The 25,733-nt window shown below is 44.9% G+C and overlaps 1 protein-coding gene across 11 annotated transcripts in view; it reads left to right on the top strand.

Moving 5' to 3' along the window:
* GRM5 (glutamate metabotropic receptor 5) overlaps positions 1-25,733 on the top strand; it is a 459,510-nt gene that overhangs the window by 83,003 nt on the left and 350,774 nt on the right. For all 11 annotated transcript variants that reach the window (XR_011026045.1, XM_068266785.1, XM_068266784.1 and 8 more), the window contains one exon: positions 3,838-4,683. Coding sequence is in view for 10 of the 11 variants with exons in the window: in XM_068266785.1 (XP_068122886.1) it covers positions 4,002-4,683 (682 nt within the window). In the remaining variant the exon portion in view is untranslated. The remainder of the gene's footprint in view (positions 1-3,837; positions 4,684-25,733) is intronic.

The following is a 25,733-nucleotide window of genomic DNA, read 5'->3' as shown; positions in this document are numbered from 1 at the left end:
GGAATTATAAATTCCGTGATTCCGGCCGGAATTAGGTCAATTCCGATTCCGGTAGTCAAATCGGAATTCCTATCCCTCTCAAACGGAATTCCGCGGAAATTTTTTAATTCCGACGGAATTTTCCGGAATGACATAAAAAAATCTCTCTCTCCTCCTCCTCCTCCTCCTCCTCCTCCCATCCATCCATCCATCCAATGCAGTAGGGAATTGCAGATTTTCAAAACAGCTTATATACCATAGCTGGGATTTGAACCCAGAACCTAGTGTGTAGTAGGTATCTGTCTTACCCTCTAGACCATGACCCACACTACATGCTAAAGCTGCCGGTAGCATAAACCATACTTCCATTATGATCAATTCGATAGAAAAAGTAGCATGATTAAGGATTTGTACTTTTTGAAAAGCATGCTTATTTATATACCATAGCTGGGATTTGAACCCAGAACCTAGTGTGTAGTAGGTATCTGTCTTACCCTCTAGACCATGACCCACACTACATGCTAAAGCTGCCGGTAGCATAAACCATACTTCCATTATGATCAATTCGATAGAAAAAGTAGCATGATTAAGGATTTGTACTTTTTGAAAAGCATGCTTATTTATATACCATAGCTGGGATTTGAACCCAGAACCTAGTGTGTAGTAGGTATCTGTCTTACCCTCTAGACCATGACCCACACTACATGCTAAAGCTGCCGGTAGCATAAACCATACTTCCATTATGATCAATTCGATAGAAAAAGTAGCATGATTAAGGATTTGTACTTTTTGAAAAGCATGCTTATTTATATACCATAGCTGGGATTTGAACCCAGAACCTAGTGTGTAGTAGGTATCTGTCTTACCCTCTAGACCATGACCCACACTACATGCTAACGCTGCCGGTAGCATAAACCATACTTCCATTATGATCAATTCGATAGAAAAAGTAGCATGATTAAGGATTTGTACTTTTTGAAAAGCATGCTTATTTATATACCATAGCTGGGATTTGAACCCAGAACCTAGTGTGTAGTAGGTATCTGTCTTACCCTCTAGACCATGACCCACACTACATGCTAAAGCTGCCGGTAGCATAAACCATACTTCCATTATGATCAATTCGATAGAAAAAGTAGCATGATTAAGGATTTGTACTTTTTGAAAAGCATGCTTATTTATATACCATAGCTGGGATTTGAACCCAGAACCTAGTGTGTAGTAGGTATCTGTCTTACCCTCTAGACCATGACCCACACTACATGCTAAAGCTGCCGGTAGCATAAACCATACTTCCATTATGATCAATTCGATAGAAAAAGTAGCATGATTAAGGATTTGTACTTTTTGAAAAGCATGCTTATTTATATACCATAGCTGGGATTTGAACCCAGAACCTAGTGTGTAGTAGGTATCTGTCTTACCCTCTAGACCAGGGGTCCCCAAACATTTTGGGTTGAGGGCCGGGTCAACATACTTCAGACCGCTGGTGGGCCGGAGTAAACATAAAATGATGTAGAAGTCTTTGCGGACCAGACAGTGAAGCATACCCAGGTGACAATCTGCAAGCCAATTGGACAGCAGTGTCACCTGATGTGGAATTTGATTGGAAACCAGCAAAATTTCTGCTTTCTGGCTTCCATGTGGATGGGGGGTGCTGCACTGCTATTCCATATGTGGACCACCAATATTTAAAGATGTAGCTGACTGCATTTATAAGCAATACATTTTCTGTGTGGGGGGCCGGTAAGAAAGCCTTAGGGGGCCACATTTGGCCCGCGGGCCTTAGTTTGAGGACCACTGCTCTAGACCATCAACCACACTCAGGGCCAGGCTTTAGCATGTAGTGTGGTCAGAGGTGGGACAAGGTCCTTCAGCACCCAAGGCTGAGACAGCAAAGTGCGCCCCCCCATCCCTCCCACCCCAGCTGTCACACACTGATTGCTATTACACTAAGAGGTGCCCCAGGCCCCCCCCCCCACCCCCAACACCTTAATCTCTACTTATCTGGTTTGCAGTCACTGTCATGTATCACCTTTTCTTATTTCTTTCTGCTTCAAACACAATTGGGAATGACAGCTGAATGAATTGTGCACCCCCTCCTACACTGCGAGATTTTTCCGACGGAATTCCGTGTAAATCGGAATTCCGCGGAATTGACCCGGTATACCGTCGGAATGGAACTGTAACGGAATTTCTATATGTCGGAATGCGGAATTGTGCCGGAAACGGAAATCGGCTATTCCGACCATGCCTGAAGAGAACCAGAGATGAAGCACCCTCTTGTATTTTACCTTATAAATCAGTGGGAACATGACAGTAAACACCTAATCTGCTCTTTGTTTCATTGTTCTCTGTTTAATCTGACTGTTATCACCTCTGATAAGAATCCGTAACTGAGCACTCAGTCTAGCTTTGATACGGAAAGATTATAGCTGAGGCTGTCTTCTCTGGTGTCTTTTCAAGTCCAAGCCTGCCCCCTTGTGGCTCTGCTATAATGACTCAGCTATAATTATTCCCTGCAAAGCCAGACTGAATGCTCAGTCCGGGATTCTTATCACAGCTGGTAACAGACACTTTTAGCAGTGAGGATGAAACAGAGAGCATGGTAAGTGTTTTCTCTAATGTTCTTACTGATATATATGGTAAAATACACAAGGGTGCTTCGTCTCTGGTTCCCTTTAAGAGAAAGAAACGGTGCGAGTGTGCCTGTGGGAACTACTGCTGTGGAGATCCTGGGCATGGGTTGCAATGATTTGCAGAAAAAAATGTTCATGAATGATCAGTGCAAGCAAGTCCAAATAAATGAATATTAAAGGGGCACTGTAGTCACATAAAGTAGAATGTAGTAACTTTTATGGTACTGTTTAGAGCTGCACATGGCAGGGCTAAAGGTGTCGCCATCTATGATGTAAATCAGGGTGAGGAAAGATTTTACAATGAGCAAACACTGACCAAATCATTTAATAGTGAAAGCCTTAAGAACATCCTAGTTAATAATGGGGGGGGGGGGGGGGGCAGGAAGAGAACCCCCATAGCTTTCAACACTGAAGGAGTGCCATGCAAGGGGGTGGGGACTCTAAAGGACAGGGAGTTTATCCCCACATCTAGTTACCCCCCATAGGGTATTTGTGTAATAGAATGGGGCTTATAGTGCTATTTGGTCACCCCATTACAAGGGGACGGTCAAAAAGGCACCCCAAGATACAGGTTCATTAATTTTATGACTCTAGGTTTTTACAAAAGTTTGGAAAGTAAAAAAAACAACATGCACATTTTGAGAAGAAAAGCAAAGGACAAAACGGGAAAAAAACAAATAAACCTGGTTTTAAAAATATTTTACTTACAAGCCAGCATCCATTTAAAAAATTATTTTTTTAATATGTAGCGATGGCAATGCTTAGGACAACTCATTGAAAACAGTGGTGTAGCAATAGGGGGTGCAGAGGTTGCAACCGCATGGGGGCCCTTGGGTCACAGGGGCCCCTAGGGGCCCTTCCTCAACCTCAGTATTAGCTCTTTATTAGTCCTGTGCTGCTATTGATCACTTCTATAGATGCTGTGAATAGTAGTGATCATTATCGAGCGGTTCCCATCCCCGTCTTACATCTCTGACACTGTGGTTGTCCTTGGCAGGTTTTGGTGCGCCGTATCAATTGTTATGTGGAGTCTGCTTGCGGGCCCAATGTAAAACTTGCACCAGGGCCCACAGCTCCTTAGCTACGCCACTGATTTAGAAGCATGTGATCAGTTTGATCAACTGATCGATTTGTAAGGTTCTGATTTTCTGTGATTACTTAGTTACATTCAGTAAAGTACAGTAAAGTTTGTTAATCTTCTCTAAACTTCTCTTTTCAGGGCATGACCGTTTGGACTGTCCATCTTTTGTTCAGAAAGGTTGACCATTCAACAGCAGGAAGAGTCGTGCATGGAGAGTTACCAAACCAGCAATAGAAGGCTGACCGCATTGAAAATCTTTACTTCCACGATGCTCTCCTCTCCAGCATAAATTGTATCTTAAAATGCTCCCTTACATTCTGACTTTGCTTCTGCTCTTAAAAGATGAGTTCTCGGGGAAAAGCACTGGTATTTCAGCATCGGCACAAACTAACGAAAGACGAGTGGTGGCACACGTGTCGGGGGACATCATTATCGGGGCTCTGTTTTCTGTCCATCACCAACCAACAGTGGAGAAGGTTCATGAAAGGAAATGCGGGGAGATAAGAGAACAGTACGGTATCCAACGAGTGGAAGCCATGTTGCACACTCTCGACAGAATCAATGCAGATCCCAACATTTTGCCAAACATCACCCTTGGGTGCGAGATACGAGATTCTTGCTGGCACTCTGCCGTAGCTTTGGAACAAAGTATCGAGTTTATTCGAGACTCGCTGATTTCTTCAGAAGAAGAGGAAGGACTGGTCCGTTGTGTGGACGGATCTTCTTCGGCGTTCCACGCAAAGAAACCCATTGTTGGAGTTATTGGGCCTGGATCCAGTTCGGTGGCCATCCAAGTACAGAACCTGCTACAACTTTTCAATATACCTCAGATTGCCTATTCTGCAACGAGCATGGACTTGAGCGACAAGACCTTGTACAAGTATTTCATGAGAGTGGTTCCTTCCGATGCTCAGCAAGCAAGAGCAATGGTGGATATTGTCAAAAGGTACAACTGGACATACGTCTCTGCTGTGCACACGGAAGGTAAGCGATCCCTTATCGAATACACTCTAAAATGTATTGTATATATATTTAGGTCTAATGGCCATTAGGGTTGATTGGAACAGTTGATTTTCGATTTTGATAAAATGCAGTATCCCGCAGGCAAATACCGAATTTCGTGATCCGAATCTTGTGTTCTTAAGGCATTTCCTTTTGAAGTCGATGGCACCGATTTCCATGTATGCTAGGCAGCACAGTGGGAGGATGGTAAAAAATTGAGAAAAGACTATCCAGTTTTTGAGAAAATCGATTTTAAAGTTTCATAGAAAAAATGACATTAAACTGGGTCAAATGACACTATTGCATTCTAAGTTCTGAGTTCTGTAGACATATTGTATAGTATGGGCCGAAAATTCTTGTTTTAGAAGCCAATTTTCACTTTCCTAGCTGTTGTGTTAGGGTCTGCTTCCACTGCGTGGATGCGATCACATTTCATTGCACAGCAACTACCCGAAGGTGACTTCCGGTTGTCTTCTGGAAGTCGGGATGTGGCCATCTGTTACTGCCTACGGGATCGGATTCATGCTGTGGATATCTGCAGCATGCAACCGATTGTTTTCCCGAGTCACATTACATCTCAAAATTCGTATGCAGTGGAAACTACTCCCAGGGCCGGGGCAGAGGCGAGAGAGGCTCCAGCCTCAAAGCCCAGCGTAGCAGGCGCACAACTCACTTAGCTATCATTCCCCTATCGTGCTTGAAGCAGAGAGAAATAAGAAGAAGGGATGCATGGCAGTGATTGCAAGCAAAATAACTAGAGATTAAAGTGTTGGGGGAGGGGGGGGGTTGGGGGCCCTGGGGCGCCTCTTAGTCTAATAGCAATCAGTGTGTGACGGCTGGGGTGGGAGGGGTAGAGGGGTGCACTTTGGTGTCTCAGCCTTAGGTGCTGGAGGAACTTGTCCCGTCTCTGACTACTCCATTGACATGCATTGGCTTCAGGTTGGATGCGAAGTTGTAAACAAATGATCTGATCAGAAGAAAAGACTTACCTGTAGATCAGGAGTGAATTTCCCTGCTGACCAATCAAGAGTGACCAGGAAACATTTGTTTACTGATTGGGTGTGATGATAAATATAAATAGTAGTGTGTGTCTGTACAGGACCGCTTGATGTGATTATGGTTGTGTGGGCGAGACATGAGATGCAGCTGGTGATGTGGATAGGATGTAGATGATGAGATTTTGGTTGCTATGCAGCCATATGGTGTTAGTGCAGCCAGCTTCACTAGACAAGACAAGATTCAGAACCTTTATATCACACTTTTCTCCTGGTGGGCTCAAAGCGCCAGAGCTGCAGCCACTAGAACATGCTCAGTTGGCAGTTGCAGTGTTAGGGAGTCTTGTCCAATGTCACCTTACTGAATAGGTGCTCTGTACTGCACAAGTGTGAGCACGTGAGAAAGCGTGCTTGTGCAGGCGGAGTACGGAGCCTCCCGTCTTTGGGAATACTCAGGCTCCCGAAGACTTCCGAAGCTTCCTTCGGTGGTGGAAAACAGTTTTTGACCAATTTGGTCAAATACTGCTACCGGGGGGAGCCAGCGCTGGAATGAGGGATCCGTGAGAGGAGCGGGAAGGCTTTATAGGACCCAGAGCCAGAGCCTTCCCTCTCCTTAGTCAAGTATCTGGTTGATTTTTTTTTTTTTTTTTGTAGGTTCAGATTAGCTTTAAGGGCTCTGCCTCTGACACAGGAGACCTGGGTTCAAATCTCGGATCTTCCTGTTCAGTAAGCCACCACCTATTCAACAAAGAATCCTTGGGCTACACTCCCTAACACTGCTACTGTCTACTGAGCTAGTTTTAGTGGCTGCAGCTCTGGTGCTTTGAGTCCACCAGGAGAAAAGCGCAACATAAATATTATTTGTCTTGTCTTGTTATTTGTCTTGTCTCTCTTCTCATGTTGTGTAGCTACTGTACCTCTAGCTGACCTGACAGGGCCACCAAGGGCTAAACAGGCTGCTGTGCCTGAGCCGTAATGGGGAAAAGTGATGCCAATCCAGGTTCACAAGCCAAGCCCTTTCATACATGATGGGAAGTATGGACTGCCATAAGGGATTCTATACAAACTTCTGCCGCTGACAGCCAGATTGTTTCATCAGTAGCAGAAGTAGTTTCCATGGCAACAGAACTCTTGAACAAAGAGAGAGCATTAATGATTTGGTTTTAGTCTTTATTAAACCAACAGTTATGGAACTCATCACTGATTGGTACCTACAAACTGGTAGAGGTTTAGCATCAGCAGGGCTGATTTATTAAAACTATTCTGAACCTACTAAAGAAGAATGAAAGAAGGGATAAGGCTGCCTTCCAGATGGCTTTACTAACCAAGGTGCAGTGTGGCTTTGCTACAACCTCATTCCTGGAACCCAATAGAGATTATCAGTTCTCTATGAGGATTTCTCCTGCAAGGGGAGTTAACGTAGAGACAGTTGACTGATATGTAATCCTCCGATTGGCCGGCAACAGTTAGCCTACACAGAAAGGAAAAATTAGATGAATTCTCCTTGCAGGATAAACTCTCCTAGGAGGCCTGATCCTCTCTAGGCCCTGGAACTGTAAAAGGAGTCAAGGATGTTGGCCTCTCTCTGCGCTCATGTGACCAAAATCTGACATCTGTTTTGGTGCACAGCGTTGTGATGTCATTCATGAGTGGGGTGCTTGGCATTACAAGCAATAATGACATATTGGAGTCCACCAGGGCTTAGGGCAATCTTTACATCATGGGGCCCTCAGGAAAACTTTGATGAGGCCTCTCAGAGCTCATCAAACCCATTATAATTAGTATGACCAAAACACTAACTGCTATGGGGGTGGGGGAGGACAGGGCTGTGTTATAGAAAGGGAGAGTGAGTAGATGGGAACCCAATACATGCTTGCACCCCTTCACCCCTACATCCAACCTTCCTCCTGCAGTTACAGGATTACAGGAGCTTCTCCTCTCTACAGCTAGGGGAAAAATGTGTTTAAAGGATATCTGAGGCTATTAATTAAATCTAGCTTTACTTACCTGGGGCTTCTTTCAGCCCCCAGAGGCCACGTGTGTCCCTTGCAGTACCCTCCCGATGATGTGGGCATGCGAAGAAGACATTGATCCATCGGGGGTCAGCGATACTTCAGAGGCTGAATACAGGAGAAGATCAGAGCTACGGCAAGGGACACACATGACTTTTAGGGGCTGGATGAAGCCCCAGGTAAGCAAAGATAGATTTAATTAATCGCCCCGGTTATCCTTTAAGGACGGTGCTGTGTAGAACTCAGCCCCAACTGACGCCCAAGGGGGTGACAGTAATGGTGTGTGTACACCAGTGGTGGGCCGAAATTTTGCATCGAAATTTGCAATTAAGCATCATAATTGTAATGCGAAATTTCAGGGAAGATCGTAATTAATTATGTAATAGTAATATTTTATAATTTCGCATAATTTTGTGCTACATATGTTAAGGAGAATAGTGGGTACAACTCAAAAATAGATTTTTTTCAAAAAGATCTTGTCGTTTCTGAGAAAATCGATTTAAAAAATGCCAAGAAAAATGGTTTTTAAATTATCATTTTTTCTGAGTTTAAAAACCATTATTTCTTTGCATATTTAAAATCAATTTTCTAAAAAACTACAAGGTCTTTTTGGAAAATTCCTTTTTAGGGGCTCGTACCCACTTGTCTCCTTAACATATGTAGCAATGTTGGTGTCAATACCATGTATGGGGACTTTGCTATTCACTGCAATAGTTGGCATGAAATTACGCAGAAATTACACGAAATTTTATGCGAAATTACGAATGACCATACAATTAAATGTGAAAATTTGCGTAATCGTAATGAGCTGATTATACTCATCACTAGTGTACACCCCTTTAGTGTGTGTTCCATGTCCTACGGGGAAAAACAATTCTATACCATTATTTTCTGCTTTAGGAAGGACAACCTACACTTTTTTTAACAATAAAATTTTATCTATCACACAAGGAAGGAGAAAACATACAATACTATGAGTTCTCATGCACATCCAAGTAGAACAAGAATCATAACAACAAGGTTAGAGCAGGAAGCTTGATTACAATTCTTCGCCAATATATAGGTGTTGACAATAGGCGACCTTAGTACAAGCACTAATTTACACGTGAATGGTGTAGCACACTAGTCAAAAATAGCAAGACAGCATTATGGACGGTGAGTCACTAGAAAGGAGCATATGTCGCTATACTGAATGAGCTAACACAGGCAGGATGAGAAAAGAACGCTTCAAATAATAAAGAGGATCTGCTATAATAAGTAACAAGAAGAGAAAGGAAGGGACAGAGGGAAGAAGTCATTGCCCCCCCAACCCAGATTATGTATATCGATCAATGTTTTTCTGATGCCCTCTGAAGTGCTCCAGATCTATTAAGTCAAAATGCACAACTCTAGGAGACAAGGGTCTGGGCCGTTTCTGGCCTTTGTCACTTCAGGCAAGAAGTCCTGTGTGCCCCCCCCCCCCCCCCCAAAAAAAAACATGCACACACTAAAAAATACATGAACCATGTGGCGTATAAGGTGGATGCTTAATACAGGGTGTTGCTGAGATACAAACAACCTACCAATTCTTGTTGCATTTCATTTCACTATCCCTTCTTGCATTCCCTCAGCTTCGTGTGTAAATGCAGAGTACAGTGCAGCAGAAGCTGTGCGCCCACCAGTGCTGTGCTTCCGCCTGGGACAGAAGGAACCTAGGTACAGTGGGACAAAGTGATGCACAAGAGGATAGAAGAAGGCACAAGGGGACAGAAGAAGGCACAAGGGGACAGAAGGGAGCACATACGGGGAGAGAAGGGGTACACAGGGGGGCAGAAGGAGGCACACACGGGGACCGAAGGAAGCACAAAGAGGTACAGAAGTAGACACACGTCAGGGCAGAAGGAGGCACACAGGAGAACAGAAGGAGGCACAGAAAGACAGAAGGAGGCACTAAGGGGGAAAGAATGGCACATGGAGACAGAAGGAGCCACAAAGGGGGACAGAAAGAGGCACAGGAGGACAGTAGGAGGAAGAGGGGGACTAAAGGATGCACCGGGCTACAGAAGGAGGCACAGGGTGACCGAAAGAGGCACAAAGAGGCACAGAGGAAGGCACAGGGGGACCGAGGTGGCACAGGGGGACTGAAGGAGGCACAAGGAAACAGAAGGAGGCACTGGGGGCAGAAGGAGGCACAAAGGGAGACAGAAGGAGGCACAAAGGGGGACAGAAGGTTGCACAGGGGGTGGAGGTGGCACAGAGGGACGGCAACGTACCTTGTCTGCTCTCCAGGGGCCTGCGATGCTGCTGCTCCTCAGGACACAGACCTTCCTGCTGCTGCACACACATAGCAGAAGCAGGTAAAAGAACACCAGTGGGGGTGGGGCTTAGTCCAGGGGCTGGGCTTCATTCAGGGGGTGGGGCTTAATTGAGGGGCATGATGCCCCCAGGACCAATGGCACTCCAGGCACTGAGGGAGTGCAGTGATTGGCCCCAATGACTCTCAGGACCATTGGCTCCTATTGAAAAGTGAGCAGGGAGCAGTGAGCGGCTGGGGCAGGACCCCACACCTGATTGGTACACGGATATGGAAAGCCTACTTCTTTAGTTAGGAGGCAGAGCGGTGTGGCTTCTTTGTAAATATGTGGATTGGGACACAGGCGGGACATAGGAATGGGGGGGACATGGAACATCAGGGAACACAGGGAAAGAGGACAGGGGGGACACTAGATACAGGGTGACATGCAACACAGAGGGACAAGGAACACAGAAGGACACAGGGGAACAGAGGACACAGGGGGACAGGGGACACTGAAGAACAGAGGACACGGGGGGGGGGGGGGGGGGGCACAGGAGGGCATAGGGGGACACAAGAGGTACAAGGGGGACATAATAATTGGGGGGACAAGGTCCATAAGACACCCCTGCACAATGGATGCACCAGGTTTAGTATATTTTTTTCCCCCTTGGTTTATGTCCTCTACACCTAGGTCTGTCTTTCATAGTACAAAAAATACAGTAATCCATATCATTTTAAGAGAGGCAACAGGGAAAACACTGATACAAGGTGTCTTATGCCCTCTAAGGGCCATAAGAGGCATGTCAGCATGTGAGGCAGTGGCATTTTCAAAGAAATGTGGATAATAGAGGTTACAAGATACTTATTGTGAATGATGTTCTATTTTTACTAAATTATATACAGTATGCCGCTGTAAGCAGTGACTGGCCTGACAGATCTGTGTCCCTTCTCCATATGACCTCCTTCTCAATTTCCCTATAAATAGCCAGTTCTTATATTTAATTATTAAAGGTGAAGGACTTTTGTTAGTTGGACATCCAGTCTAGTTACAGTTTAATGGATTTTGAAGCTGGCAGCTATCCATAGGCATACAGTATAGAACACAAGGCACAAATGTTTTCCTCATCCCTAGAAACGTTTTTGATTATTTCCTGTACCACAGACCTCCAGAGCATCAAGATGCAGCCTTCTCTGGAAGCTCAGTCTATGCTCCGCCCTCTTGTAATCTTACTTTGATGATGCAGTGCCAGCAGCAACAACCTCACACAGGGCCTCCTATTCAATTCCTAAGCTGTTACTTTGGGTCATGTGACCAAGTGTGTACATGTTTTTGTAGCTCCGAAAGCCCAGCCTTTAAACTGTAAAAGGAGACATTCAAGCACACTGTATACAGTATTTAAACATGAACACTTTGACCTGCATCCTTTAATACTGTTACGTTTTTGCTGCAGATGAGGGACGAAACACAACAAAGGTCATAGCTCCCAACTGTCCCTCTTTTGGAGGGACAGTCCCTCTTTTGAAGACCTGTCCCTCTGTCCCTATTACTTCCTCATTTGTCCATCTTTCAGAACAGATATGTAAATATATGTATTTCTCTACTGAAAAATGTGTTTAATTCACTCTAAACTTTATTCTCGTCCTTTAAGTTGATATATTTCTTATTTTCAAATGTTAATATGAAGGAAAAATGGACCAAGATAGAAAGTACCAGTGTGGTTTGAATTATTAAACAACACATTTTTCTTATGAAATCTTTATAGTGTGCGTGATTTGGGGTGTGTCAGGGGTGTGGTTAGAGGTGTGGCAAGGGTGTGGTTTAAGTGTCCCTCTTTTTGATCTCAGAAAGTTGGGAGGTATGCAAGGGCCCTTTGAAAGAGGATGGTGAGGAAGACGTGCCGAAAAATGTGGGCAGTGTCACAATTGTCAAACACGGCTAGATAAAATTCCAGGGCCTCGGTTTTTTGTGATCACCAGGGCATTTCCTGCTTTTCAGTGCCTTGCTTTTTCTGAACCTCCCCCAGAATGTATCTTTCCCAGTTTACCCCACACTAAATCCTCAGCATGGTAGTACTTGCTAACCACTGAGAGAGGAAAGGATCTCTTCTGACAATACTTGGTTGGGCCCCATGTTTAAACTTAAACTTTTAAGACTGTAATTTGCTCATCAGTGATGTCTACAATATTCCCGACAAGGTACGGAAAAGACCGAAGCTGCCACTTGCATGCCTGAAAATTAACTCTTTCAGGCTGCAAAATTTTAAAAAAGTAAAAAACAACCTAGTTATTAATAGGTTTTGTACTAAACATATACTGTATATTTTGGCGTATAAGGGCTGGTTCAGACGGACGTTTGGAGGCGTCGCGTTCGTTGGCGTCGCGGCAGCAATGCGTTCAGGCTTTCAGCAGCGTTCGCATTGCGTTCGGATGCGGTCGCGTTTTTTCTTCCCCTAGAGGAACATTACCCGTCGCGGTTAACCGCCCCTGGAAGCAACATGTAGCTTCCAAGGGCTCCTTGAACGCCAGTAAAAATCGGGACCCGAACGCCGCGTTTGTGTAAACGCGCGTGAAAGCTTGGTACAAACGCTCCCATTCTCTTGAATGGGAGCGTTTAACGCCAAGCCCCGAACGCTGGCAGTAAACGCTGCACAAACGTCCGTCTGAACCAGCCCTTAGACTACTTTTTAACCTTGAAAATCTGAAAAGTAAGGGGTCGTCTTATACGCCGGGTGTCATTGATGCCGGGTGTTATGCCCTATCCTGTTACCGCCTCTCAGATCTCGCTGCTGAGGACTGTAGTGAAGCGGTGCAGGCGCACATGTGTGAGATCTGAGAGGCAGAGAAGGAGGTAACTAGGATACAAGGGCGGGCCAGAAGGGTGAAAGAGGCGTGTTTTATGGGCACAGCGCGATCTATTCTTCCATACCGCTCTGATAAACAGGGAGACAAGGAGAGCTGACCAATCCACTTATGGAGAGGGAGAATTGACCAATCCAACCAGTCAATTGACTTTATACTGTTATATACTGGGTACCACATACAGTACAGCACCAGTATCTGTTCATACACATCACCAGTATATAATGTTTTTTACATTTTTATTTGGTGTGTGTTGGAAGAGGGGTAGTCTTATACAGGGAGTATATCCCAATCTCTATATTTTAACTGGAAAAGTTGGGGGGTCGTCTTATACGCCCAGTCGTCTTATACGCCGGAAAATATAGTACATGTTTACCTCATCATATCAATGTTTATTAGCAGCAGTTCAGCCTAGTCGTGTATAAATGCTTTATAACCCCCCCCCCCCCCCCCCCAATACTTTTAAATAAAATAGTTTTTCAATATTGTGTGCAGGATTGATTATTTTCTTGTATTCAAATATTGCGGAGTATGGAAGTTATGGGAAGAGTTCCCTGCTTTGGGCAAATCCTATGTTCAGCAATTTTGCTCTAGGCTAGGGTATTGATGAGGGAATTAGATTGTAAGCTCCTTTAAGACAAAAGGTGATGAGGATGATCTATGAGCTTGGTAATGTAGTTGAAAATGAGGCAGCACCATATAAGCGAAAGCAATAAACAAAGGCCAATAGTGCTGCCTGTCATCGATCCGCTCATAACCGAAGCAGTACATTAAATTTGTCATCATTACTTAGTAATTATATTGTTACTAATAAGTACTGAGCAGTTTACCCTGCCTTAGCTGATATTTATAGCATATGGATGAGAAATAGATAGGGGTTAAGTCACTAACCTATGGTAAAATTGGTGTATGTAGAGAGTGATATACACACCTGGTTAAGGTAATTACACAATTTAAAGAGAGACTGAAGCCTAAAAAAAAAAACTGTTTTTATTTCCTATTCCTCTTAAGAATTAATGTCATACCTGAAACGCCGCATCCCCACGGCTGAACGCTCACTTAATCCCCTCAAAATCCCCTAGGGGAGAGATTTGGGGATCGCTTCCGGGTAGAGGGAGAGCTTTGGACAGTAGCTCTGTCTCTACTCGCGTCAATCTGCACAGATCTCCACCTCTCCCCACCTCTCTGTCTTCTTTCACTGAGAGGGGCGGGGAGAGGCGGCGATCTGCGCAGATTGACACCAATGGAGGCAGAGCTACAGCCCAAAGCTCTGCCACCCCGGGCAGCAAAATCCACAACTTTGAAAGTCGTGCATTTTTGGCTCAGGATTAAGTGAGCGTTCAGCCGCGGGGATGCAGCGTTTCAGGTATGACATTCATTCTTAAGAGGAATAAGAAGTTAAAACGGGTTTTTTTTTTTTTTTTTTTGAAGCTTCAGAGTCTCTTTAAACCCAATTTGGAGGAGACTGAGGCCTGAGGGCCCGTTTCCACTATTGTGGTGCGGAATCGCCACATATCACCGCTGACAAAATCGCATGCGGATGCGATACCGTTTTGCCGCGATTTCGCATGCGATTTCGCATAGGCAGGGTATATGCGATTTTAACCATGTCACTGCCTGTGTCAATTTACATTACTTTCAATGCGAAATCGCACTCGAAATCGCGGGAAAAAACGCATGCAAAAACGCATGCGATTTCCCTATTAAATACATTGCCTGCGATTTGTCTGCATTCCACACGCAGGCGAATTCTGCAGGGTCTACCATGCAGAAAAATCCTGCACAAAAAAACGCAAATGAAAACTGACAAGTGGAAACAGTCCCATCCACTTGTATTGCCTATGCGAATCCGCATGCGTTGTCTGCATGTGGATTTGCGCTAGTGGAAACGGGCCCTCAAACTTAGCTTTTTTTTTTATAAATAAGTTAAAACCATTGGTCATTCTGAAACATCAATTGTAAAAGTGACTAGACAGTGGATTGAGGTGTAAGTGCTTGCTGCCCTCCTAATCCCTATAGGCAGGGTTTGCCCCAACTCACAGTGCCTGATAAACAAATTACACCACCCAACTAAAAACTGTACATGTTTCGCCCCTTTAAGTGGGGGCTTAGTCAGGGGTACATAAAAATGCTCGTGCTGGAGTGCATAGTGCTAAAGTGAAATAAATCTATCTAAATATCAAATCATATTATATCACAAATTAATAGCCGTTCGGCCAGAGTAGCAGCCCAGAGTATGTAGAGAGCGAATAGCAATTTTACTGGCAGATGTGTAACTAGAAACCATGGGGCCCTTTTGTGTGCCCCCCCCCCCCCCCCCACACACACACACACACCAGTTGTTTTAGGTAACCAGAATTAGGCAACCCCCCAGTACTGGTAACCAGAGGTACCCCCAGTATTATGTAGACCCCCAGTTTAGGTAACCAGAAGTTCTGCCCACTAATGGTAACCAGAGGAACCCCCAGCATCAGGTGGCCCCAGCATGGGTAGTCAGACGGGCCTCCAGTAATAAATAGCAATCCAGTATAGGTAATACTAGGGGCCCCTCTGACTACCTAGTCAGAGGGGCCCCCTAGTATTACGATGTCCCCAGTATAGATAACTACTCTCCTTTGCTCCACTCACATTACTCTGCACCTCAGGGGGGCCACTGTGGACCCCATTATCACCGTTCGCCATTGCAACTGGGGCTCCCCTTGGCTACAGGCCCAGTGTCGGACTGGGAAGTGGAAAAAATTAGGAAATCCACTTGCTGGCCAAGCAGCAGTGATCCGGTGTTGCTGCTCACAGTGAGGACTTGCAATAGGTTTCTACTCAGGGCCTGATTTAAGCCAAGGCCACCTAGGCCATGGCCTAGGGCACCACAGGATGAAGGGCGGGTGGGCAGCAGGCTATACTGGGAGGGAAAGGGTCACCTGGCTAATTTACTGGAGGGAGGGGGGTCATCATGTCATCTATACAGAAGGGGAGAGGGTCAACTAGATTCTTATACTAGAGGGAAGGGTGGGGGGAGGGATCATCAGGCTGCTGATACTGAAGGGAAGGGGAGTCATCAGGCTATCTAAACTGGAGAGGGGGAAGGGTCATCTGGCTACCTATACTGGGGGGGGGGGGTCACCTGGTTACCTATACTTGGGGGTCACCTTGTTACCTATACTGGAGGGGGGAGGGATCACCTGGCTACCTATACTGGGGGGGTCATCTGGCTATCTATACTGAAGGGGGGCGGCTGCTGACAGTGGCCTTGGGTGGTAAAGAGTCCAAATCCGGGCCTGTTTCTACTGGGAGTGATAACACAGGGTTACTGCTGCTTGGCCAGCAGGTGGATTTGCTTAGCTTTCCCATCTCCCAATCCGACACTGACAGGCCCCATAGCAGCCTCTATGGCTGCTATGGTTATCCCTATGCCATTACTGGTGTTAATGCAACAAACATAATAGTGTAGTCATTTTGTGTTATTGTGTGGTTGTAGAGTTAGAAGAAAAGTAATAATCACAAACCTGGGTTACCTCGAAGGCAACCACTGTGTAGGCAGGTGGGGAAAACAGACCCAACCCCACAAGTAAAAAGGGGTAACATCGCTCCATCAATATTATTATTATTTAGTATTTGCATAGTGCCAACATCTTCTGCAGTGCTGTACAGAGTATATTGTCTTGTCGCTTAACTGTCCCTCAGAGGGGCTCACAATCTAATCCCTACCATAGTCCGTGTGCGTATCATAGTCCAGGGCCAATTTAGGGATAAGCAACTTATTTGTATGTTTTTGGGATGTGGGGGGAAACCGGAGTTTTCGGAGGAAACCAACGCAGACACGGGGAGAACATACAAACTACATGCTGATAGTGCTCAGGCTGGGATTCAAACCGGGCTGCAAGGCAAGAGTGCTAATGACTATGCCACCATGCTGCTCAAATCAAAGGAACTTAGATAAACAGATCACCAGCCCTAACCCTAAAATACACTAAAAGGAGGTAGCAGTGGACCTACCACTGGGTATATAACACAGGTATTGAAACGTTCAATTAAGACATAAAACACTCCAATGCATTTCACATTTTGCCTGAAGCAGGAAATTTCTGCGAAATGTGTTGCAATGTTTAATGTCTTAAGGAATAGCATTTTAAAATCTGACTACCTGTGTCATGTACCTCACGGGAAGGTTTTTTAAACCCTCTAACTTTGCTCACCATTGTAGTGGGTAAAAGGAGTTGCAGCAAAACATGAAGAAAGGTTCAATAATAATATTTATTGAGCCACAATCCTGTTATAAAAATCATCTAGGCTTGCAGAATCATAGTTACATTGTTACACCAATATTCTTACCAAGTATTGCAGCATCACCCAAGGAAGAGGGGACTCCAATCCTCCGTAGGGGAAAAACACCTGGCGACACAATCCAACACGTCTGTTGGTTTCAGAAAATTCCTGGAGTCCAGGTGTTTTCCCAACCCAATTATACCCATTAAACCATAACACACGCAAGCGCATACACAGTCGCTGTCATAGGTCCGTGATCACAGTACAAACCAGGCAATGGACAGTATGGTCTTCAGCCTTCATGAAGTATGAAAACAATACTGTGCAAAAACCAGATAAAAACGGTTAGAACAAGATAAAGGTGGAACGGAAATGGGACAAATATTATACTGATCCAAGACCGGATTTACCATAAGGCACTGTAGGCACGTGCCTGCAGGCACCTTATTTAGGACAGGCGGCTCCCCTCTTTAAATGTCCCCCTACCTACTGGGAGGCTACTTAATAATGGGGTATGGGCACACTTAGCTTCCTATACATGGGGGGCGGCGGCACATCTGCTACCTAGATTAATGGGATAACCAAATACTGGGGAAAATCTGGCTACATAGTCAGGGTAGGAAGGATGGGGGTGTGGCCTGAGTTGAGGGGCAGAGTTTAAAGGGGAACTGAAGTAAGAGGTATACAGAGGCTGCCATATTTATTTCCTTTTAATCAATACCAGTTGCCTGGCAGCCCTGCTGGTCTATTTCTCTGCAGGATTATCTGAATAACACCAGAAACAAGCAGGCAGCTAGTCTTGTCAGAGCTGACATTCATGTCAGAAACACCTGATCTGCTGCATGCTTGTTCAGGGGCTATGGCTAATAGTATTAGAGGCAGAGGATCAGCAGGAGGGCCTGGCAACTGGCATTGCTTAGATGGAAATAAATATGGCAGCTTCCATATCCCTCTCACTTCAGTTGTCCTTTAAGGCGCCAGAACGCCTGTGCCTACAGGCTTCTGAGCTGTAAATCCATCTCTGTACTGACCTAAAGTTAACTCCAGAGTAATTCCAGAGGCTCGAGGGTAACTCCAGGGCTCAAGTGTAACCTTATAGATCAGATGGGATGTGAGCAGTAATCTTCCATACCTACAGTCCATATATGTCACATGTGTATCACATATACACGGAGGGTTGTCCCCCGCTACCGTCTTTTGATTGGATTTCACTGTACTATACCTTATTCTAAGTAGCACCTCTGTTTACCCTTGATTATGTACACAGTGTGCACATTGCTACTACAATGCATGCTGTAGGTGAGTTATACAGTGGTTAATTTTTTAACAGGCTTTTGATAATTCAACCAGGGGGGGCAGTTCAAGTGGCAGTGGTCAAGGGAAGCAAGAGGCATTCTTAGGAGGAGAACTTCCACTTCCTCTCCACCCATATTTGACGTTCTTTACCAGTTGAAGATTTCCACTGAGTAGAATGGGGCTCAAAGGGAGCACTAGACAAAAAGGATGGTGCTGTGACATATGTCATGGCAATGTTTCACCAGCGAATAATCGTAATGTGGGCAGCTTTTCACCAGAAAATAATCATAATACAGCAATGTTTACCCAAAAAATAATCGTAATGCAGCAATGTTTCTCCAAAAAATAATGGTAATGTGGGCAGCATTTCACCAGAAAATAATCGTAATGCAGCAATAATTCACCAGAAAATGATGGTAATGTGGGCAGCATTTCACCAGAAAATAATGGTAACGCAGCAATGTTTCACTTAGAGGTTAGGCACCAAGCATCTAGTCTCAAAATGCAATGGACAAAACATTTTCCAAATGACTTGCAAAAAACAATTGCAGAATATAATGAAAACAATATCAATCCACACTGAAAGCTGCAGTATTCCACTGGTGTTCCAGCAATTACCCTTGAAAAATGACTGTATGGCACCACACATCATCACATTATTACTTTTTTTTAATTGCCTATTTCCCTCCATGCTCTGTCAGCTAATTGCTTGTAACAGATAACACGGCTGGTTTTATGTTTTTTTGTAAACATGGAAGAATTTATAATATTTATCTATGATAAGAACAGTATAGCTAAAGGCTTATAACAGAAGCACAATGAATTGAGGCTTTGATGAATATAATTACAATGCCATTATTGATATGTGCATTGCTGACTCTATTGATTCTTATGTAGCAGCAATTAGTGCTACTATTATCTCTCATCCTAAAAGCAACATATGGTCTTTTTAACAAATTATTTATTTCTGATGTGTCTGGTAGTTTCTTATATTCTGTTTTCTTTTTATTCTGGTAAAAAGGGCATTCTTTTCATATTTATCACTTACAGACTAGTCAGAGAATTGTTTTTTCCAATAATAGTCTGATTACACTTCACTGCAGGCTGACTAACACAGAAGGGCCAAACCTCAGGTCCGGATTTACCATAAGGCACTGTAGGCATGTGCCTACAGGCATCTGATGATGTAAAGGTGGCTCACTCCCCTCCCCTTGTTCCTCCCACCATTCTTCCCTATTCAGGGCCCTGATGAGAGTATAAATTAGAAGTTACTCACCCTGTTTTCCGCATTCCACTGACGAGATCTCCCTTCAGTCGGGGGCACCACTAGCTACTTACTGTATTTTTTGGACCATAAGACTTACTTTTTATCCCCCAAAAGTGGGGAAAAGAGTCACTGCGTCTTATAGTCCAAATGCAGGGAGTTCCTGACTTGTGAATGTCTGCGAATATGAATCTTCAACCCACCACAATGTCATGGACTCCCTATACTGTGCCCATGCAGAGGAGGACACAGGAGGACAAACAGAGGACACAGGGGGACACATAGGGGCATAGAGGACACAAGCAGGACAGAGGAGGACACATTGGGGACACAAGGGTGACAGAAGAGGACACAGGGAGACACAAGAGGTACAAGCGAGCATGAGGTGCAAAGGGGGCATGATCCACAAGATGCCCCTTAAAGCGGACCCAAACCAAACATTTTTTTTATTCAAAATATTTAGTTGAACCACTCTGACACATATAAAGATAAATAAACACTCCTTTAACCCTATGAGCATTTCAGTGCACGCTTTTCACTCTTATCTTTTCATAACTAGGGTTATACAGGTGGCAGCCATTATTTCTGAGCTTCTTCACAAGCTGAGATCACCTCCCCTGTGACATCATCAGTAGCAGCCTGTGTTTTGTTTTTGTTTTGCCAGATTCTGTCCCGGCAATATGAAAGGAAGGGAGGGGTTGCTCCAATAAATGTAAAATATTTTATATTTGTCATCATGCAGCTGATAAAAGGCTGCTATTTATTATTATAATTTAGAAAATAGATTTTATTTCTGAAATCTTGTATTTTTAATTTGGGTCCACTTTAACCATGGAGGCACCAGGTTTAGTATTTTTTCCCCCCTGGCTTTTTTCCTCTAATCCTAGGTGCGTCTTATGGTCAGGAGTGTCCTATAGTCCAAAAGAGGAAGGGAGGAAGAGGAGGCCAGATGCAGTGTGGACTGCACGATGCAGGGCAGGAAGTACATCACTGGGATACCCAGCGGTCTGCGCATGCGTGCCGTGATGCACCGCGCCCCGTCGTTTACACTGCATGCTTCTCCCACAAGTTTTCAGTACCACAAGTACCATGCGTTAAGCGCAGTATTGCGTTGTTGCCCTTGCATCAGATCGGATACTTCCCGCCCATAGACTTTCATTGCTTTTGCGTCCCCTTGGCGGGTAATAGGGTAACGCAACGCAGCAGGGTTACCCTGCAAGTGTAAAAGGGGCCTTAAACAAAACAAACAAAACATTTGATGAGAAGTTTGTCATGCATATAGCCTTCCTGGAGGAAATTACTTACAATGTTCTCAGGAAAGCAGAGTTATACCGTAAACTTCCGAAGTCAATTAAATGCTCCCCCCACCCACTCAGCTGGCCTTTATTACTGTACTAACGAAAAACCTGGTCGCCGAGCTACATAACTAGAATGAGAAACTATCCAATTCATTAAACAGAAAAATGCCATTCCACACAATCAATCTAAATAATAGATTGTCGTGGTGCCGGGTAATCTCTCATTATTATAATGCAAGATTTTTTTCTCCTTCGGCATGGCAACCAAGGCTGTTGCTATGCTTACTCTGTGGATTTTTACATCTGAAAAAAAAGAGAGAAAAAAACCCCAAGACAAAAATACATTTTCAGCCACAATTTCTTGGTGGAATGAAAAAAAAAAATCTGTTCCCTGTGTCATTCTGGCTTCCAGATGGCGCTCCTATTGTATTATCACTTGTTGGCTATGAAATAATTACTGGGCCATTTCAGGCTGGTATTATTAGAATGTATGTAGAGATAAAAGCATAATTCCATAAGGGGGTGAATTGACAGCACTGTAACACCCCTCCCCCCATCTCACTTAATTAAGATACGTCTTGAACGACAATTAACGAGCCAGGGGAAACTCCATTCTTTGAAGCTGAACCCTAGACAGACTTGAAAATGCCATTATTTCATCCATTCATGTATTTGATACAGAACGATGCATTGCATTTAAAGCAAATGTTATTATTTATTTTACTGTTTCCATCTAATAAAGCAAAACCCCCGCCCTCTAAAATTCCCTTCATACTCACCTATAGAGATGGCCCGAAGAGTTCGCCACATTTGGAGTGTTGGAGTGTTCGACCCGCCCCCTATACATCATCATTGAGCTAAACTTTGACCCCTTACCTCAGAGTCAGCAGACACATGGCAGCTAATCAGCTCGCACTCCCTCCTGGACCCCCACCCCCCTACCAAAAAACAGTTGTGGTGGCCATATTAGATCAATTCTCTGCAGGCTGCTGGCTGTTAGTGAGAGCAGGGTCAGATTTGCTTCAGATAGGTAGGAAAAGCATTAGCTAGGCCTGTGTTCTTGTCCTTACTTGCTGTGAAAGCCCCCCAAACAGCCCTATTGAGGGCTAGCACATCGGTCTACTGTGTGTTTTGTTCACAGCCCACTGACACCCAGAGCTGTGTGCACACTACTGCTGTTGCCACATTAAAAATAACCTGTACTGAAAAAAAGTTCCCCTGGGGGGTACTCACCTCAGTAAGGGGAAGCCTCTGGACCCTATTAAGGCTTCCCCCGTCCTCCTGTGTCCCACGGCGGTCTCGCTGCAGCCCACAGAACGCACAGGCGACAATTTGTCGGCCTGTGCAATATTTACCTTTTCTGGCTCCAGTGGGGGCGCTGTTGCGGCTGTTCTGTCGGAGATAGGCGGAAACAGCTGTTCTCCGTCGAGTCTGCTCTACTGCGCAGGTGCAGGAGACTTGCAGATTGGCTATTTCTGCCTATCTCCGTGTGAAGAGCTGCGCTGGAGTCACGGAGGTAAATATTTACATCGCCGCCGCTCTGGGAGGATTTTCTCCGCTGCCGTGGGACCGAGGAGGACGGGGGAAGCCTCAATAGGATCTGGAGGCTTCCCCCGCCCGAGGTGAGTACACCCCAGGGGACGTTTTTTCGTTACAGATTTTCTTTAAGTTGCAGGCACAGAACCACACCAGTGCATTACTATTTCACTGTATTCTGATAGTACTATTGCATTTCTGTGTGTGAGACACTCCACAGCCCACTGACACCCAGAGCTGTGCATAATGTGATTCCTTCCCTTTAGGGATTAAAACCCAACTTTGCGTCAACTCCATAATCTTTGGTGGGACTTTTGACACAGGTCCCCCTCCAGCATGCCACGGTCCAAGTGTTAGACCCCTTGAAACGACTTTTTCATCACTTTTGTGGCCAGAAACAGTCTTTGTAGGTTTTAAAATTCGCCTGCCCATTGAAGTCTATGGCGGTTTGCCGGACTCACTTGTTTAGGAACATTTGCGGAAGTTAAATTTGATGTCCGTGGCATCTCTTCTCACCTACAAAAGGTCCTCAGCTTCACGTCTGATGCCACTAGGAGTGGATCGTTCTTCGCTCCTTCGGGCTACAGCTTGGTTTCTGGCTGCTCTGGTGCAGAGATGGATTAAGATGTAATGGGGCCCCAGGCAAGGAAGTAGATTAGGGGCTACCTTTTGGTAAGCTGAAGTAGAGGGAGGTCAAAGAAGGGGGAAGATGGACCCCTCCACACTCACTAGGCCCCAGACACCTGCCTAGGTTGCCTGGTGGATGATCCTGCTCTGTCAGTAAAGGACTATCCTGAAATAGGGCCCTAGGCAAGATAGCAAATTTAGCTCCCGTCGGACCGCCATTGGTCACCTTGGCTTATTTGATAGGGTAAGATGGGAAATTTAGGATCAGAAAAGGTGCCAGCCAGACACCAGGACATCCATTAGGCCCTAGGCACCTGCCTAAGTTGCACTGTAGATGATCCGGCTCTGCTACTGCTGCCTATTTCTGTGTGGAATTAGTACTCACATATCTGTGATCTGTTCTCAGGTCTGATCATTGCTCTCAGTGTATCACTTCCTGCTCCTTGGGAAGTAGAGGAACCAGGAAGAATATTGGCAGGAACTGGAAAAAAGCGCAGATCAATGGTCAGACCTGATTTACAATCAATGTGAGTAAAGATCTTACTTAAGGATGTAGATGGCATCCTCCATATCACTCTCACTTCAGCTGTCCTGAATGTCTTCTCCTCCGCTTACACCTCACATACACACAGTGATCAGCTTTGGTCAGGTTTATCATGTGATTATCGCACATATAGTGCAAATATACACCTGGGCCCATAGCTCTTTGGCTATTCCCTCGTTTACACTGCAATTTAAACGCCTCTTCTTCTAAGCGCAATCAGGGCCGGTTCTCTCATGAAGCAAGGTCAAACATTTGCATCAGGCACAAAGATTTCAGGGGCAGCATTTTTGTACTGTGTGTACCCTTCTGAGGAGGAATGGACTGGCTAAGGGTGAGCAGTTTTGTTTGTCACAGACTCACAGTCAGCCAGTGTGATATTGCGTTGAGCTGCAGCATGTCATGTGAGGACATTAAATGAAGCAGAGAAAATTGTCAGGTGCTGTGCGATCTTTCCAAATCGAGGGGGTGCATCCTCACAAGTTTGCCTCAGGCAGCAAAAAGTCTAGAATCGTCCCTGAGCGCAAGTTGCCTCTTTCTGTGCAGTACCTTGGTATTAACTATTCTAATGTCAAACTCAAATACAAAGTAGGACGATATTGAGCTCTGGGACCAAATCGCGGGCCAACCTCAATAATATCTAGTGGCCATCTCTCTCTCTTACAAAATTCCCTGGTGTCTAATAGCCCCCCCCCCCCCACTCCACCTCCTATAAGGTTCCCTGGTGACTAGTGGCTCTCCTCCCTCGCCTATACAGTTTCCTAGTGTTTAGTGGTCCTCCATCCCTCATCTATACATTTCCCTGGTGTTTAGTGGTTTTCCCTCCTTGCCAATTCTCTAATGTTAAGTGGTCATCCCTCCCCTATACAGTTTCCTGGTATCTGGTGTGGTGTCCCCCTTCCCATATGACTTTTTCGGTGAACTAGTGCTTACCCACCAATAAAACTTCTCTGGTGGTTTAGAGTGGGCCAAACATAATGCAAGCTGGGAAAACCACCTGAGGGCCAAATCTGATTTTGGCCCAATGGGTCGGAGTTTGCCATGTATGCTTTAATCCATCGCCTATGTGGCCTGTCCTGAAATCTGGCCCTGAGTTGGCTTCCTCAGTGCGAGGCTGGTGATTCTATTTGGTGCTGTAAGCATTGCAAGAATGATTTCCCTGGAGCAGAGGAAAGGAATTGGCACTTTCTCTGTCGTCAGATTGTCTTGGAAATCCTTCTGTTCTTCTCTAAGTCTATACTATGACTAAGCAGTTGGTATCAGTAATTGGCCATAAAAAGACAAACCTCACTAAGCCACATACATACACCACCATCATTTCATACTAAGAAACAAAGCTAATGCTACTCTCTCCACGTCCGCCAACACAAGACGCTCAGTGTAATTTGCATGCCATGGAAACGCTGGAGAATGGAAAGCAATGTTTTGGCTGTTCTATCGTTCTCTTTATTTCCCCTTAATTTTCTTTCACCGAGCGCCAGATCGGAAAACGGAAGGCGGAAGAGATTGTAGGTCTTTAATGAACACTTGTTCATTAAAGGGGATCGGTCACTAGGGGGGGCTTATGCAAGAATAGGTAACTCAATTATGCAGGAAGATACAGAAATAATGAATGATTAACTTTTGTCCCTTTATTTAGCTTTAATTCTTTGTCTGAGGTAGATACTGAAATTAAAGGGCAACTGAAGCGAGAGTGATATGGAGGCTGCCATATTTATTTCCTTGTAAGCAATACCAGTTGCCTGGCTGTCCTGCTGATCCTCTGCCTTAAATACATTTATCCATAGCCCCTCAACAAGCATGCAACAGATCAGGTGTTTCTGACATTATTGTCAGATCTGACAAGATTAGCTGCATGCTTGTTTCTGGTGTGATTTAGACACAACTGTAGCCATATAGATCAGCGGGATAGCCAGGCAACTGGTATTGTTGGAACGGGAAATAAATATGGCAGCCTTCACATACCTCTCACTACAGTTGTCCCTTAAGGCACAGAAAGGAGAGAATCTCAGAGGCTTCCTGCTGTGGCCTCTCTATATGGATGCAGGGGATGCAGTGTCACCATC

This window comes from Hyperolius riggenbachi, chromosome 2, assembly GCF_040937935.1.
Source record: "Hyperolius riggenbachi isolate aHypRig1 chromosome 2, aHypRig1.pri, whole genome shotgun sequence".
NCBI classification, from domain to species: domain Eukaryota; kingdom Metazoa; phylum Chordata; class Amphibia; order Anura; family Hyperoliidae; genus Hyperolius; species Hyperolius riggenbachi.
The sequence above is the reverse complement of the archived record's forward strand: the minus strand, read 5'-3'. Positions and strand labels throughout refer to the sequence as shown.